General features: G+C 41.8%; 1 protein-coding gene across 7 annotated transcripts; it reads right to left on the bottom strand.

Annotated features, from left to right (window-relative positions):
* Positions 1 to 235: 235 nt before the first annotated feature.
* Positions 236 to 17,813, bottom strand: bdnf (brain-derived neurotrophic factor). Of its 7 annotated transcripts, XM_034191950.1 has the most exons (4): positions 17,768 to 17,813; positions 16,389 to 16,393; positions 4,261 to 4,263; positions 236 to 1,536 (listed from the first exon to the last, which is right to left on the bottom strand). In XM_034191950.1, the coding sequence occupies exon 4, from the start codon at positions 1,513 to 1,515 to the stop codon at positions 706 to 708; it is 810 nt and encodes a 269-aa protein (XP_034047841.1). In that variant the 5' UTR covers positions 1,516 to 1,536; positions 4,261 to 4,263; positions 16,389 to 16,393; positions 17,768 to 17,813; the 3' UTR covers positions 236 to 705. The 7 variants fall into 7 exon arrangements, with proteins under 7 accessions (XP_034047841.1, XP_034047815.1, XP_034047832.1 ...); XM_034191924.1 differs by lacking the exons at positions 4,261 to 4,263; positions 16,389 to 16,393; positions 17,768 to 17,813 and adding an exon at positions 16,805 to 16,871; XM_034191941.1 differs by lacking the exons at positions 4,261 to 4,263; positions 17,768 to 17,813 and having other exon boundaries at positions 16,199 to 16,394.
* Between the last annotated feature and the right edge of the window lie 640 nt (positions 17,814 to 18,453).

The raw sequence follows: 18,453 nt of genomic DNA, 5'->3' as shown, positions 1-18,453 counted from the left end.
TAGATCTTTGAGTTCATCTCATACAAAATGGGAGCAAAACCAAAAGTGTTGCGTTTATATTTTTGTTGAGTATATAATTTTTTTTATATATCTTTTCCTCTGGAGGGGATAAAAAAATAAACAGCAAAGCTTTGACAACAGCACCTTGACATAGTATGTAATTCCAACATTACCTTGAGAAGTTTAGAACAGTAAATAGATAAATTACTTGAGAGGAAATTTTTTTTTCTGCTGAATATGTAAGCAAAAATCTTTTTTTTTCCTTTTTTTGGTCAGCATCATATTCATTTTTTTTCTTCTTTTTTGTTCGTGGAGAATTTCTCAATTCACAATTGAAGCAGCATGCAAGCTTTTGAAGATGGAACTGTCCTCTCTCATTCTTTGCCTGTTTGTTCCTTCATTTGCTAATTCTTGGCAACGTAAACAAATTACAATGTCTTGAAGAATGTGATATAGTAATTTAAACTGGGCGCAAATGACTGATCAGATTTTTTTTTAATTGTTTACAAGGTCATGAATATGTTCAATAAATAGACTGTAATATCACTTTTACTGTATAAACTTCATCTTTTTTTTTTTTTTACATGCAGTCCATAAAATTTTCATTTGACGGAATAATTTACCCTGTTATGTATATATACAAATAGATATTTTCTCTTTATTCTCTTTTTTAAACTCTTCAATAAAATCTATACATTTTATACACTATCTCCCTCTTTTAATGGTCAATGTGCATACACAGGAAGTGTCTATCCTTATAAACCGCCAGCCGATCTTCTTTTTGCTATCCATGGTAAGCGCTCGCACATAGGACTGGGTTGTCCTGCATTGGGAATTATAATGCCGCTTGTCTATTCCTCTGCAGCCATCCTTTGTGTACCCCATGGGGTTGCATTTGGTCTCATAAAAGTATTGCTTCAGTTGGCCATTGGGGACAGGGACCTTTTCCATGACGGTAACCGTCTGCCCAGACATGTCTATTGCCGTCTTTTTATCCACTGCCGTCACCCACTGGCTAATACTGTCACACACACTGAGCTCCCCGCGCCGCGAGGGGTCGGAGTGTCGCCGCACCCTCATAGACATGTTAGCAGCATCCAGATAGTTTTTGTATTCCTCCAGGAGAAAGAGCAACGGCGGCTCCAAAGGCACTTGGTTGCTGATCATCACCCGCGAGTCATACAGGTCGACATCCTTGGTCTCTGAGGTGACCGGAGAAGACGGGCCCCCACCTCCCTGGCTCTTATCAGCCCCCTGTCCCATCTGTGCCGCTTCTCCTTCCACTTCCAGCAGCTCCTCTATCACCTGCTCAAACGTGTCTGTAAGTGAGGGCAGTTCCCCACGCTGGCCTAGACCACCGCCACTCTGTGGAGTCCCGTGGCCTCGTGCAGCGGTTGCAGCAGCGCCCAAGTAGCCTTCCGTCCGGTGGCCCCGCATGCCCGGGGCGTCTCTCAGCGGCGCAGCTCTCATGCAACTGAAGTATGAAATAACCATAGCAAGGAACAGGATGGTCATCACTCTTCTAACCTGGTGGAACTGGAAGGAGAAAGAAGCAAAAGGGGGGGGGGGGGGGGGGTGTCCACCAGCAGAATTAGTCAAAGAGCATTTTCAACCAGCCTGGCTTACTCTTGATCCATAATGTACCATGTAAGACTCCCCTGTTGTTTACATTCCCCCCGTCTTTTCTTTTCCAGTCAAAAAAAGGCAGCAGCACAAGCGTTTAAAAGTTTTATGGCTTTGGACTCATTGCAAGATGTTTTTATTAAAGTGATACTGGCACAGTGTCATCAAATGTTTTCAAATTGTTTGCAAACTGTAATCATTCTGTTCCTATGCGAGGTCTGGCTTGGATTTCTTTTATTTGTTGGCAGTCGTGCACAGAAGCTGTGCTGAGCTGCTGAGCATCAGAATGATCACTTGTTACAAAAAGCTCAGTCTGCACAAATAGATGCCACTACATCTTAACAAGCTTGTGATTATTTATACACTTTTTGACAGAGGGGATAAACTACGCGGCGCATTTTGACAGCATGTGAGGATTTGTAGTTTTATAATGGCCACACCTGTCATTCATCCGTCACGGGCCGCCTGACTCATTGTTTTATCTTATCAGTGTTGGAAGATGCTTCAATGCTTTTATTTCTTTTCTTATTTTCTGTTTTCTTCCTGGGGCACCATCCACTCTGTGAAGATAGGAAGTCATTCAGATGAACTCTGCAAATGTTTCCAACAACATACAAACATGATACATGACTAACTGCCCCAATCAGATTTTTGGAGCAGTTGTATCATCTTGATTTTAGTTAGCATCATGATGCACACAGCATGGTTGCCTCTGGACCAGATCTCCTGTGGCAACCCCGAGAAAGACGGGTGAGCGCCAAATAAGTCAGTTTGCATATTCTTAATTTTGTTGTCATATTATTTCAACACATGCCTCTATGTTATATGACCATACTTTGAAAGACAGATGTTCAGCTGTAGTTCTTTACACTCTGTTACGTTTGTCTCTTCTGTGGAACAATGGAGCTAACCTGTTACTAAATACAGCAAGGGGCCATTTGATCTTGGTCAAAAGTCACAACTGGAATTTCAGTCATTGTCCCAGAAAGAAAAAAAAACTCAATCAGTTCTAACGGAATAATGTGGAGCCTGAGCAATTTAAGGAACAAATTAATAATAATAATAATATTAATAAATCAAATTGAATATTGCGATCAAAGAGGGACAATTTGGGTTAAATTTAAAAATAATCATCTTATACACTTAAAAAAATGGCTCATTGGATGAACTCAATTCAATTATGTGCAGGATTTCCATCCAGTAAATATATGTTCCCCCAACTCAAATAAAACACATCCATGCAAGATAATGTAATTTAATTTAGTTGGGACTAGATGTCTTTATTAGATGGAATCCAATCCAATGAGTCAGTTTTTTGAGTGTATCACTCAAACAAATGACTCATTGGATGAACTCAATTCAAACATGGGCAGGATTTCCATTTAATAAACCTATGTAGTCCCAACTAAATTAAATTAAATTATCTTAAATGGATACACTTTATTTGAGTTGGAGCTACATACATTTATTAGATAGAACTCCTACTCATAATTGAATTGAGTTCATCCAGTGCATCAGATTTTTAAGTGTAGCATTTTCAGGAAAAATGTTCAACTGGGGCAAATAGTACAATGTGATCACCGAGTCATTTAAGACAAAATGTGAACTCTCACCTCAGTGGTTACCAAGAAATAGTGGATTACTAGTTTACTGGGGTCCAAGGTCAAAGCAGGCATTTTATATTAATTCATCCATCGACTTTAAAAGCCTGCTTCCAGCAGACAATGGATGAGAGACGGGCCACCAATCTATCACATGGTACATTTCATGCTATTTTCAAGAAAAATGTTTAAAATCGATCAAATAGAAACTTGGGTTACAGAGTAATTTAAGCCCATGATTGCCTTTGTAGGCCAGAGTGTGGGAATTTTGCTGGTTTTGGTTATTGCTGTAGGCTCCAGCTCCCCTTGACCCTTAATTAGAGTAAGTAGGTTTAGAAAATGGATGGATGTTATTACTGTAGGAATGCTTCTGGACAAAGTGTTCCATTTGTTCCCGTACAGCATCTTCTGAAACAATTTAACATCAAAATTAAGACTGTATCATTTCGGGTTCTCTAGATATGGCATAATAGCCTTTAAATAGTTGGGTTGGTTTGGTTTAATCAGGTGGGTGAGTTAGTTGGGCTGGTGTGTGGATCATACAGTCTGCATTAGACTGAGTAGTTCCCTCACCAACTCCGTTTTATAATGTTCCAGTCACAAATATTGCATAATAAGCGCCTTTGGCTATTAGCCTATGACTTTGTGAAATGAGAACATGTAGAACGGCTCTGCGTGTGTTGACATAAGGTTATTGCTTGTTGTGTTTGCTTGGCAAAGAGGCAAAAAGCTTTGGTTGAGCTAATGCATTATGTTTTCACAATGGCACAACCCCACTGGCAAAATGATCATTATCGACACACAGGGAACCTCTGACTTAGACAGTGTTTGCTGGCTGTGTAAAAAAAAAAAAAAATGGTGTTTGTTGTACGACAGGTCCAATACTAAACATTGTGAACAGGAAGCCGGGTGTGCTGAGGGACACTGTTTGTTTTCTTGGCAGGTGGAAGGTGAAAGCACCGCAGAATGAACTAACAGGATGTCATGAAGAGCTGAATGACGGAAAGATGCCGTCCTCCCTGTGCTGCACAGAAACATTCTTACAAGATTTAACAAATAAATAAGTAAATAAACAGGAAAAGGAGCCAGGTGGAGCTGAAGTGCATCCTCAACCAACATCTCACAGCAAAGCAATGAACTGGCAGATGTCCAACAGGAACATATATATATATATATATATATATATATATATATATATATATAAAGGTAGCCAGCACACACACACACACACACACACACACACACAAAAAATCTAGATCTTGTTTTCCAGAGGGGCATGTTTAAAAATAAGCTGGCCAAAGCTTTGCAGAGCACACGTCCCAGCCTGATACCGAGCAGATCCACTTCTACTTGGGACTTTACATTAGGAAGGAGCAAAAGCCACCTTAAAAAGCATTTGTTTCATTCTTTAATTGGTATCTGGGGCCGTGGCTGCAATTAAGCAACACCACAGTGACGGCCATAGAGATATCTCGTCTATAAATAGATGTGCTGGGAGTCTCATAGTCTCTATTCAGAATATCACATCCTTCTTCTTAATGAGCCACTCATTCCCTGAGCGCAGTGACGCGCTCCTCCAGATTGCAAGCGTGCGTTCGAGGGAGGGCACAGGGAGGGGCTGGCTTCTATCTGTTTGCAGGGTGGGTTTATTTTCTCTTCCTCTCACCAGCTAAAACTACAATAAGAACAAGGCCAAGAATGAGGAATAACACCCCAACCCCCACCGCCCTCCCCATACACACAGACACACTATACATCAGGAATTAAATCTGCGTTAATGTGCAAAATCAAGCAGAGCATCAGTGGTTTGAAAGCTCTCGACTGCAGTGGCAAGTGTTTCCCCGCAGAGGAAACAGACTGTGTAGGTTTACTGGATTGAGGCCAGTCTTTACGTGAAGGATGCATTTAGTCTGATACTATTATCAGCATCACGCACAAATGGTTCCACTTCCAGATGACGGAAATGAAGGGAGAGGGGCTGATTACTGTTAGGCGTCAAACTTCATGCTGGAAATGGTGCAGGCGAAGTGCTGCATCTTCCGTAACAGACCACAGGGGTAATATTGCAGTAGCAGAAGGGGAGGTGGTGTGTGGGGGGGTGGGGGTGGCGGAAAGGCATGGGGTGGGGGGGGGTGCCAGCGTCATTTCGCAGCATAACAACCACCGTTGACGTCTCTTCCAGGTCTCCATAGGGGAGAAAATGGAGGAGGAAGAGGTTGCTGGGGGTAATGCTACTCAACGGTGCGCAACTGCGCACCAGTTACCCCCCCCCCTCCCCTGGGGAGGAGGGGGGGTGTCTACACACCGAGAACAACAGATGATTTTTTTTTTTTTTTTTTCTATCCCCGCAATTTCCTGTTTCCATCAGCACAATCAATATGACTCGTGCTCTCAATCAACATCCTGTTAAAATACAATAAAGCCAATGAATCATTTAATTGCTTTGGGACTGGCACTGAATCTCCGGCTTATATCCACAGAGGCTAAATGTGACAACTGATTGGTTTGCTCTTGTTTTATACATCCAGTGAAACAACACTTTACGAGTGTGTGCACTCTTGAATTTCACAGTTAATTATGAAGCGACTAAATGCACTGAGCATGGATAATAAGGTCATTTTTTTTCTTTCTTTTTTTATTTTATTTTGGAGCCTCTGGAACAGATTGTTTATTCTACCTTTATGGTGTTTACTTTCCACAAACCCAAACGAAGAAATAAAAAGGTGATTGTGCGTCTGCGGTGTGAGTACTTGCAACAGGGTTGTGATTTTAAGATCAAATTGAGCCATGGCACTTAATAAACTGGAAGGTCTCAGCGTGTGACGGCTCAACGCCATCACCGGCTGCTCATCTTCAGCTTTTAATAAAAATGTAAATGGCATCAAAAGGTGAGGCAGTGGGCTAACAACACAAAGTGGAGGAAAATAAAAGGCTGCTCAAACACACCTTTATTCACGTCAACGTGCTTAAGAATGTCAAACACTGAGAACAATAACGCGCGGGAGCAGGTGACTCTACCTGCATGACTTGGACATGTCTGGATGACCACCTGTTCAGTCGCTCCGAGAGCAGGCCGGGATATGTAACTTACCCTCACATTTATTTTCCGTGCCAGCTGGGGATTAAAGTGATAAATACCTGCTTTGACAGATGCTGAAAAGTTTTTCTAAAGCATGAAAGAACTAGTGCAGCAAGTCCTTCTTACACACTCAGTCCTGTTCCAAACCTCCCCACACATCAGTGGTGTTTCATCTTTTATTTTCTTACAGCACTCCTGATATTATTTAAGAATCATTACAAACAGTCTAGACGAAAGCAGGAAATAAGCTGCCTAAATTCGAGCAGACCTACAAGCAACATTTGTTCTCTACCACCTTTTGTTGCAACGCCTCAACAAGCATGTTGGCTCGGGCGATTTCCCCTAGCAACATGTTTTGTCACGTTCAGCATGTGTAGTTGAGCCACGCCAAATGTTCATCTTTTTACTGAAACCGCCAAGAGCGAGACCCAATTTCCGACGCATCGAGACGACTTTGTGCAGCGCTCGCAACAATAACAACAAAAGCATAAAAACAGTTGGCTGCAGTAATGGCTGACACACGTGCAAGCTGAGCTCTGTTTCCAATCTGATGTGCTTTGCTGAAGAGGGCCTCCAGGCCAACAGTGGGCACTGCTTCATAAAACTACTCCCTCACAAGGTTAAAAAACAAAAACAAAACAAACCCCCCTGGCTAAACTGGCGCGCCTTATTGCTTTAATTATTTAAAAAAGTACCCTCAATTAAAAACAAAGCTTACTTTTCCTTGCAGACTTTGCACTGAGCTGTGGGTGCAAAACAGACGGTGATGTGCAGTTCCACAATTCAAACGGTAGATGGCGTGTGAGACCATGAAATGGAGAGGACTCCTGCTTCCCATGTAACATGATAGATAGATAGATAGATAGATAGATAGATAGATAGATAGATAGATAGATAGATAGATAGATAGATAGATAGATAGATAGATAGATAGATAGATAGATAGATAGATAGATAGATAGATAGATAGATAGATAGATAGATAGATAGATAGATAGATAGATTTTGCATTACACTGTTAAACACTATAGTAGTTTGAAATAATTTGTCTCCTATTTATTACTGTTAAAACACAATTAATCTTCAGTTTGACCGTACACTGATTATATTACTGATAAATTCTTGGTCACGTGATTTCTTTGGCCCATTCTGACGTTTTAATTTGAGCCCTTTGAACTGAAGCGATACTGTAGGCTGACGCACGCGCTGCGTCTGGCTCTCAGGTTTCCTATAAAGTCTTAATGAGTTCATTAAAAGTTTGTCCCCTGGCAAAAACAAGTTCAAACACACAGCATTTAAGTTTGTTCATAGCGTAAGATTCTTTTTTTTTTTTAAGTATTTTATTTATTTATTTTGTTATTTAATGTTTAGATCTGCGTGTTTGGAGTTGGGGGTGATTCCACACTGCGCCCACTTTAAGAGAATAAGCGTTCATGATGTTCAGATCGTCCGATAAACAGCCGTTTCTTTCTTTATTTTTTGTTATTTTTCTACGTCGCATCTCCTGATCCGTCGCTGGAAATCCAATCAACATAAGTGCGTTTTTTATTAATGACCGGCGGGATAATGTTACACAGATCCTCTCTCGGGCTGTCTGTCTGCGCGCATCATAAACATACTTATAGTTCAGCTCCTTTTATTTATTTTTTCTTCTTTAAAATTATATTTACTTCAGATAGGTTTTTCGTTTTGAAGGAGAAACCAAACAAGACACATACCTTTACTGTCCAGCCGTAAACACAGACCATTCAACAGGACAGTGTCATCTGCGGAGTTTTGGACAACTTCCCTGAGTAAATGGATGATATTTTCGCAGGCTTCGGGATATCTCTTCAGCTTTGGAGCAAATAGATTAAATTATTGATGGAGGAAATTGCACGGCTGAGGTAACGCACTCCCATGGCTGCGTGGCTCCTTTCTGGAGACGCTCTCAAAAGAAAAAGTGCGGCAGTTTGCGCGTCGAGCGGCGCGGCGGGATGTCAGACCTCTGCAGCTCGAATGAGGACCAACTCCTGTAACTTTACTACACAGTGACGCCGACACACGTGACCTGCCGCCGGCTCCACTGTCTGTCCTCTTTAAACAGCCCCGAGGCGGAACTCTTGCTATGCGGAGCTTTCAATGCCGCCTTCTTTCTTTTTTTTTTTTTGCTGCTTTTGCGCGCATAAATGCGCAGCTCGCATCCACCGCGCAGATGTCTGCTGTAGCTTCAGCTCTTCCGTGTTTTTGCACAGCCAAACCGACGAAACGCGCACATGCGATACATGTTAATGATATTTAGAGCGCATATGTGCATAACAGCGTCTAAACAACGTTGAAACCTACAATGTCAAATAAGTGGGGAGCAAACACTTTTATGCAAGATAAGACTCGCGCATTGCTGCCTCCATCAGAGGAGGGTCACGTGATCTCCCCTGTCAGTTTCAAGATATCTCAGTTTGAGAATGGCTTAATTTTGGCAGTGATCCCGATTTAACTAAAAAAAAACAAACAAACTGTCTTTTAACATCACAAAGCATATTCGATGTATTAACTCTCCTACTTGTTGGCAAATGTCACAATGACTCCATTGGTGGTGGTGTGTGCTCCTTGTTATCTTTTAGATTATTATATGTTGTTTATACAACCCCTGGCAAAAATTATGAAATCACCGGCCTAGGAGGATGTTCATTCAGTTGTTTAATTTTGTAGAAAAAAAGCAGATCACAGACATGACACAAAACTAAAGTCATTTCAAATGGCAACTTTCTGGCTTTAAGAAACACTATAAGAAATCAAGAAAAAAAGATTGTGGCAGTCAGTAACGGTTACTTTTTTAGACAAAGCAGAGGAAAAAAATATGGAATCACTCAATTCTGAGGAAAAAATTATGGAATCACCCTGTAAATTTTCATCCCCAAAACTAACACCTGCATCATATCAGATCTGCTCGTTAGTCTGCATCTAAAAAGGAGTGATCACACCTTGGAGAGCTGTTGCACCAAGTGGACATGAATCATGGCTCCAACATGAGAGATGTCAATTGAAACAAAGGAGAGGATTATCAAGCTCTTAAAAGAGGGTAAATCATCACGCAATGTTGCAAAAGATGTTGGTTGTTCACAGTCAGCTGTGTCTAAACTCTGGACCAAATACAAACAACATGGGAAGGTTGTTAAAGGCAAACATACTGGTAGACCAAGGAAGACATCAAAGCGTCAAGACAGAAAACGTAAAGCAATATGTCTCAAAAATGAAAAAAAAATGCACAACAAAACAAATGAGGAACAAATAGGAGGAAACTGGAGTCAACGTCTGTGACAGAACTGTAAGAAACCGCCTAAAGGAAATGGGATTTACATACAGAAAAGCTAAACAAAAGCCATCATTAACACCTAAACAGAAAAAAAACAAGGTTACAATGGGCTAAGGAAAAGCAATCGTGGACTGTGGATGACTGGATGAAAGTCATATTCAGTGATGAATCTCGAATCTGCATTGGGCAAGGTGATGATGCTGGAACTTTTGTTTGGTGCCGTTCCAATGAGATTTATAAAGATGACTGCCTGAAGAGAACATGTAAATTTCCACAGTCATTGATGATATGGGGCTGCATGTCAGGTAAAGGCACTGGGGAGATGGCTGTCATTACATCATCAATAAATGCACAAGTTTACGTTGATATTTTGGACAACTGAAAGGACGTTTGGGGATGATTAAATCATTTTTCAAGATGATAATGCATCTTTCCATAGAGCAAAAACTGCAAAAACATTCCTTGCAAAAAGACACATAGGGTCAATGTCATGGCATAGGGTCAATGTCAACGAGCAGATCTGATTTGATGCAGGTGTTAGTTTGGGGATGAAAATTTACAGGGTGATTCCATAATTTATTCCTCAGAATTGAGTGATTCCATATTTTTTTCCTCTGCTTGGTCTAAAAAAGTAACCGTTACTGACTGTCACAATCTTTTTTTCTTGATTTCTTATAGTGTTTCTTAAAGCCAGAAAGTTGCCATTTGAAATGACTTTAGTTTTGTGTCATGTCTGTGATCTGCTTTTTTTCTACAAAATTAAACAACTGAATGAACATCATCCGAGGCCGGTGATTCCATAATTTTTGCCAGGGGTTGTATGTTGACCACCTCATTTTACAAATTAATATTATTGCAAGATGTATAAATAACATGTAGTCTATGTGGGGGGAAGTATTAGATCATAATATATAGTCGATGCAAACTTATATATGAACTTTTGTTTGCAAAAATGCCCATATGTGAACACACATAATCCATATTCATGTATGTGTTCCCATATAGGCATATAATACATTTTCATATGAAGTTGCATTTTTCTTTCTATGTCTGCAGTAACCAATCCATATCCAAACAAGCTTCATAAAGAGAAAGTATTTAAGTTTATTTTTTATCCAGCAGAATCCAGTTTTTGCCTTAGATTGGCAGCCTGCCCTGCCTCTGTTCCAATGACTGCTGGGATGGGCTCCAGACCCCTGTGACCCTTAACTGGAATAAGCAGGTATAGAAAAGGATTGAATGAACAATCCACTTTTTATTTCCTACAGCTTTCATTTTTTGGCTTGCACTCTGCTTGTGTTCAACGTTGAGTCCTACATATGATATCAGTGAATATGCAGTTGAGACTCCTCATTTTAAAGCGCTGATAACTCCTGCTGGAGTTGCCTGCACAAACATTTGGCACCAAAGTCTGTGCAGAGGCATGAACTCGATGGAAATAATTCATCTTTGCGTTGTTTTAAAGTGAGACATCTTCATGGCAGATGGATAGCTCCCTTGCAAATGTTCTGCAGTTACCAAATGGCAGCTAAACAAATGCATTTAACCTATAAAGCGGAGACTGACAGTGCCTTGGCCCTCCTGTTTCCCTTTATAGGGAACACTATAATGCATGATCTAAATAAAGATGTCAGTGGAGCCACAACCTTTCAATGGGTGATGTACCTTTGGAAACTCCACCTCTGATGAAAACAAGAGTGAGCGTAATGGGGAAATAGCAGCTCATTATCCTTGCGATTTCGCCCTGGTCCAGTGCAAAGATTTATAGTGATGCATCTGCTGTATTGGCACCATGATTCTTCTCTGCACGCATCCATGAGCTGCAGAGTTCTTGTTTGGCGTGTAGCAATATGGGAGTGGATGCTCACACCTGCTTAATGAGTCACTCCCACCTCCAACACACCCGGGGACACGCCAAGATAGATCTAGCCATCCCCGAAGGCTCACAGGAGGTGAGGGCAAACTCTGGATGACAAAGAGTTGCATCAGCAATCACTGAGCGACATGACTCCAAAGAAGATTAAAAAAATTTTTTTTTTAAATGCACGCTGCACAAGGGGGCTGTTCCAAACAAGTAATTCATAAATAAATCACATGGCATCTTATTAGAAGGGAGGAGGGGGGACAACAACATGGTTTCTCTCTCTCTCTCTCATTTGTGCACATACAGCACACCGGAAGGTGGCGTATCAGCTGAAAAACTTTGGTTTGTGTCTGAGGCGTGGATTGCCTGAATGAAGTTAATTATTGAGAGTAAAAAGAGCATGCTAGTGATGATCTATTAAAAAAGGAGGAGGCGAGCAGCAGCAGCGTTGGTGAAAACTGCTCGACCACTCAGATCTAAGATTTCTTTAGGGTTTAAGATTTCATTTCCAGGCTGGAATAAGAGCAAAACCTTTCTGAAGTAATCACAATGAAATCTCTTCCTCTTTGAACAATTTGGTTCCAAACATGCTGCAGGTTTTCATGACCCAGATGGTAAACACAGGTAATTTTAGGGTAACATGTTGGGGGAGTTCTCCCATATAACTGCCCACAAGCTTTGCCTTGTTTGTCTGTTTGTGCAGCAGAAGACACAAGCAGAAGGAGCTGACAGCACACACGACACACTTGTATAACCTTTCAAGGCTGCTGTTGCCAAATGCACCATGACGCTGACAAGTCCGCACTGCCGAAAGCTTCACTGAACAACCAGAATTATTATGCCTCCTCTGTGCAAACACAGAAATGCGGTAACAATGGGAGAAATGACATTTTGTGGAATGCCATTTTTGCTGTCGGGATTAAAGAAGGCGATGGCGCTGTTTTGATCCTAGATAAACTGCACTGCTTGTGGAAAACAGAACATTGTGAGGTGGCATGACGTCAAATAGCCATGTGGGCTGGAGAGAACTAAACAAGCCTAATCAGTGGTGTGTTAATGTCATCCCTCCTGTAATGACAATAACCTTTATTTATTGTAAGCATCAGGCAGACGCAGCAGGATTTCTGTTTCTTTTACCTCCTTCCACATCCTCATACTCCTGACGATCACTAATAACTTACTCATAACCCACAGAGCTTCTCTCTATTTCTTTTTCATGCCACCATCAGCCCCTCCTGCAATCAGCAATACAGATCCACTTGGGGGGGGGCGCACACACACAAATGCACTGAAAATGGACCTTTTCACCACCTAATGCTCCAAGAAAATCTAAATCAGATACATTTCTTACACCATCAAATGTCTATTTTTAAATGCACCTTTTACCGACCAGTCTAGATTTGCGCTCATTACGCACGCAAGTCCCCGCCCAGAAAACGCACAGAAGCCACGGAAATCAACCCGACAACGTATAGAGTCCAACAGGATTAAAGCTATTTGAAATATGGATGATGAGTTTAGTGATGTCACGCGTCGAACACATCCTTCACTGAGCGCGCGCACCCGCATACACCGCCGCTATAATCCCACTGTGTATTAATCACGTGCCGTGGGCTTCAAATCCACAATCAGGATATTAAAAATAAATACATGAATAAATAAATAAATAAAATAGCGTTGTGACGAAAGCCGGATTATTAAGGTTCAGGGCTTCACCTCCGGTCGTTTAAAGCAGCTCGTTAATTGGATGAAGGCGTTGCTGATGAAAGTGACGGTGATGACTAAAGCAGCGACGCCCCCCCCCCCCACACACATACTTTTAAATTATGTCTGTGATTAAGCATCGGTCTAAATATATCGGAACCTTCGTTTAGATACGATTCCCAATTTGCGCAATCCAGCGCCCCGTAAAGCGCTTTGAATAAGTCGTGGTCAGATCGGATAATATAAAGATAAATGATATTTTATGAATGAAAACGTGATGACAACAGCGTTAAAAAATGAGCTCGTGTAGGCTATTTTAATCATGAAAAATTAAAAGGCAAAAAAAAAAAAAAAAAAAAAAAAAAAATTACCCGAAATAATAATAGTTATAATAATAATTAAAAAAAAACTGCTTTGAGTAGCGCAACGGAAAATGACGCACACGGGCCAGGACTGACATCATCAACATTTTAACTGCTTAAATCTCTCTCAGGCTCAAATTAATGACATATTTGTTGCTGCATATTGGACTTTATCGGCAAATTACCTAAAAAAAAGACATCTTTATTTGCATTAAAACCTACCATCAGGTTTGTTATTGACGCCCACCCTAACTGCAGAGAGAGAGAGAGAGAGAGGGGGGGGGGGGGGGGGGAGGGAGGGAAACTCTCGACAAGGATAACACGCGCGGAGACGCACGCACGCCAGGGCGAGTGCACGCAGGCGCACGGCCGCACACAAACGCGCGCAGCCCATTTATGGAGTGATCCGCTGACGTACATTGCAGAAAAGTGCTATAAAAAAACCTTCATACATACAAAGTGTGTCGTGCCACCCCACAACCCCCCCAACCCGCCTCCGCTCATCCCTCCTCCTCCACCCTGCACGCCCACGCCCACACCATAATCCCACGGCTCGCTATATGGAAATAAAATAAGAGAAATCCCACCATTTATAGAAAAGAGGCGAGAAAAAAAATAGTTTTATATATTTATGATAAAAAATGCACTCAAAAAAGTGTCAAGTGTCGGAAAAAATACACTCGAAAAAATGCGAATAAATAAATAATCTTGTATTGTCTGTGCGTTCTAGGCCATATAAAAATAATTTATTACATTTAAGGAACATTTCGTTGAATAAATGATTGACTGATCACAATTTGTGCTATAACGTCATCCAGTCGTTATTATTAGCAATAAAGGAGTACGTTTTTGTGATTTTTAGCTGTTCTTATTAAAAAGATGCAGCAGCGCAAAACGAATTGAAATTCTTAAAAAATATATACATAATGTCGGCGTAGACGGTGTAGAATTCACATGCCATTCTAAAGCGGCGTGGAATATATATTCGAAATATATGCAAGAGCCGTCATGATTTAAAAAAAAAGAAAATGACTGCAGGTGGGCGTTAGGGCTTTTCTCTTCTCATGCAATGAATTCGTCCTGGATCAGAAATCTTAAATGTTTGACCAAAGAATGAGAGAGAGAGAGAGAAAGAGAGAGAGAGAGGGGGGGGGGGGGGATTAAAAAAAAACATCCACCGCTTCTGCATCGGAGCGAGACGATTTTTAGGCTGCAAGTCCTTCAGAGAGGCGCAAAAAAAAAAAAAAAAAAAAAAAAAATCATACCCGAATCCACACATCGCATATTTTATCGACCGAAGATCCACGTGTGACACCCGCGCGTCCGTCAATTCATTTAAAAATAAGCCTTTAAAAATAAAGAATAAAGGAATCGATGCATCCCGAACATATCAAGCCATCTTTTTCTCTCCGTCTCATCACGTCAGACAGCGCTGACCACGCCTATTTTTTTTTTTTTTTTTCGTAAACCACAAATAATTAAAAACAATCTGTGCATTGTGATGGAATTTAACGCTTGGTATTGCGTCAAAAATTATTTTTTAATATTTAAAATATATATATATATTTATATATATTATGATCTTTGTTTCTGGCACAGAGCAGTGGACAAAAAGAGGAGGGAGGAGGAGGAGGAAGGGGAGGGGGAGGGGGAGGAGGAGGGGGAGGGGGGTAGCAGGTGAAGTGAAAAGCACCTTATGAATGAAACCGTGGAGCGGTCGTAGTAAAAACACAAGCGATTTGATGGCGATGACTGGGGGGGGGGGGGGTTAAAAAAAAGTAGGGGCTATTTTTGGTTGATAACAACATCCAGAGGGTTTGACATGAAGACAAAAAAAATGCAGCAATAGATAGATAGATAGATAGACGGATGGATAGATGGACGGATGGATGGATGGATATTTTCTCTTTAATGCTCCAGCATCCTTGTCCAGTTCGTGCTGCAGCGCCTTAAGTCCCATTTTGGGAGCATGATTAGGCGCAACGCAACGATTACGCAAATTATGTTGCAGTAAGTAGCTGCGTGCAGAAGCTCTAAAAACGTCTGTTTTAAAATTCCTTTAAGCACGATGCTCCCAGTCTACCGGTGCGCAGGCAAAATGACTCCAGCATGCAGGTGCACGAGCATTGTTATTATAATATCATGTTTGTTATTATCCCCCCCCCCCAAACCCCCATAAGATGCTTTTTTAAAAAAAAAACGATCTTCTTTGGTCACATGGGTCGGATTCCGGAGTTATTTCGGTCGCTGAATGAGCAGTCTGCGAGGGGAAGCTGCGCTGTACTTTAAGTCAAAGTTGTTGTTTTTATCATTATTATTGTTATTATTATTAATCTAAAGGAAAAGCCAGAATCCGTGAAGACAAGAGTGACATGGAGACAAAGGATTGTGCGCTTACCTTCACAAGGGCTGACGACCACTATGTGCGTGGTTAGATCTCCGCGACCAACACTTGCATGTCCCAAAGTTTAACGCAGTGTGGGGGGGCTGACAGGTAGCGCGCAGCAGCACACCAGACCTAACATTTCAATTTACACAAATCCTCTTCAAAAAAAAAAACAAAACACCTACTAAAGCGCGGCTTCTTTACTTTATTCGCTTTTATTTGACAACATTTTTTAAAATCCCGTCTCCGCTTACAGATCACAGGCTCCTTGAGAATAATCTTAACAAAAGTTGGAAAAACAATCCCAGGTTTGGCAAAAGAGGGAGGGGGGGGGGGGGGGGGAGGAAGCAAAGAGGAGGAGAGTTGGCGTCCACTCGGTGTTTTAGTCCATGCACGACTCCAGTGTCTCTGTCCAACGTGCTGAAAGCATCACACAGCCAGGGGCCAACACGCGCACGGAGACTTTTATTCAGCGCCCACTTTAAACTGCTTCTCCGCGCCCTGTCACGCGTGTTCACCCATCGCCAAACCCGGTCCTGTTAATATTTGATCACATGATTGGTCGGACATTTCCTACATTACAAAAACCGGCTCAGACTCCGTCTCTCTCTCTCTCTCTCTCTCTCTCTCTCTCTCTCGCTCACACACACACACACACACACACACACGTATATGCACGCGCGCGCGCACTGAGCTCTATTCTTACAGATACGATTAAGTGGCACGTGTTGCTTTCTTAAAAAAAAAAAAAGAAGAAGAAGGAAAAAAGACCACTCACATACATGCCTAAAACAGCAAAACCCTCCTTCTGCCTCCACCCAGCACATAATCTACATCACATCCACACGTTGCGCACACATCAGCCAACAATGCCACATTTTCTGCCTTACCCCTCTCACTGGACCGGCATATCCGGAGCCCAGAATCTCACACAGTCTTTTTTTACCCCCTCTCCCTCTCTCACACGCAAGCTTGGTCAACATCAGCCTCATCAGACACACTCGGGTCTCGATGTTTGAGTTCCTCAAGTCCCCCCTTTCTTTTTTTTTTTTTTCTTTTTTTTTTTCCTACAAGCAACGCGTAAACAGCAAGCGCCGACTAATCCTGTTTTCTAAACTGGCGTTTCCGTGCTACTTACCATTTTTCGCCCCCCCCTGCGCTTGTCCTGGAGATAGAAGTGTCTTAATATCCACTCACTCCAACAGATGCTGGTAGGTAATGTGTCTTGTTTGAAGTCATCATATGAGAAGTTCTGCTGTGCTCAGTAGATCGCCCACCACTTCGCTGACTTATGAATCTAACCCTTTGCAATACCGGCGTGCCTAAACTCTCCCCAGCCAAAGTGGCTCTACAGTAAAGACAAACATCAACAAGCCCCTGTTGTCAGAAAATATCATGTGCAGATATACGTAACAGCCTCACCCGGACAACGCCATTAGGGGTCCTACGTGACTGAAATGAGCCGCCGCAATCAAACTTTGGAATACTACTTGATGACTGATCGCTTATTCACACCTCAAATCTTGTACATTTGCGCCGTGTGTCATGACAGAGCCATAAAACTTCCCGGGCGTTCTCATGTTTATGTTACAGAGTGTTCACTCCCTCCTCTGTGGCGAGGGGCCACCCCCCACCCCTCCACCCCCTCATTGCGCACACGGCGCAGCTGGTCATATAGATGTTTTTTTTGTTGTTGTTGTTGTTTTGCACTCAGGTGGGTTTAAGATACAAAATATCACATTAATAGCGCCTCTGTGTCCGCCTGTCAAGTTCCACGAGAAACTTGTTGCTGCTCAAAAGAAAGCCCCCCCACCACCTGAAGCTTTATATGCGCCAAACGGGTATATACTCACAGTGCCAGTCTATGCGCTTCGTCCACACACAAATAAAAAAAAAAAAAAAAATAAAGAAAAAAATCAAATCCTCGTATTCCTCACGGTGCAGCAAGCAGTCTGAGCGTTTGGAGTCAGGGGATGATATACTTTTCGATCTGCAAGTTCAAAGGCGAAATCTGTTTTCAGTAAAATTCCATCAGTTGCGCTGCCAGCACTCAGCCATCTGATTGTTATGCAGTGACGAAGAGACGCGCTCGCAAGTGAAGCCCCAAATGTACGAGTAAGTAACATGAGTAATAGGTGATATTTGCCTGTCTCGTTGCCAGAATTCAAACTTTGGAGAAGAGTGTCATTCTAGCGGCACGGGTGGCGCACTGCTGGAACCTGTGGGTGTGCGTCTGCAGGACACTCACAGCACCGATTTGACAACAATTATGATTACTCTCCCCCTTTCCTAACAAGACCTGCTTGAAGTTACAGCACAGTATTTTGTTGTGTTAATTGACAGTACAACCATAGTGTTTTAATTCAACTTTATCACAGTGTTACATAAACTCCAGTAGTGTTATGTCAAGTTTATCAGTGTCAGTAGAGGAATTGTTTTTTTGTTTTGTTTTGTTTTTTTTTACATTATGATCTGATTTAACACTATCTGGAAAGTGGCCATATTCAGACATTCTGTGTTTGTGATTAAATCCTGCAGA

This window comes from Thalassophryne amazonica, chromosome 2, assembly GCF_902500255.1.
Source record: "Thalassophryne amazonica chromosome 2, fThaAma1.1, whole genome shotgun sequence".
In the NCBI taxonomy this organism is placed as follows: domain Eukaryota; kingdom Metazoa; phylum Chordata; class Actinopteri; order Batrachoidiformes; family Batrachoididae; genus Thalassophryne; species Thalassophryne amazonica.
The sequence above is the reverse complement of the archived record's forward strand: the minus strand, read 5'-3'. Positions and strand labels throughout refer to the sequence as shown.

Excerpts from the sequence above, each read along its gene's own strand:
- bdnf (XM_034191905.1), bottom strand. The coding sequence starts at position 8,051 with ATGGTCTGTGTTTACGGCTGGACAGTAAAG. Across the intron at positions 1,537-8,021 it reads TTTACGGCTGGACAGTAAAG|TTCCACCAGGTTAGAAGAGT; the intron begins GTATGTGTCTTG and ends TTCTCCTTCCAG.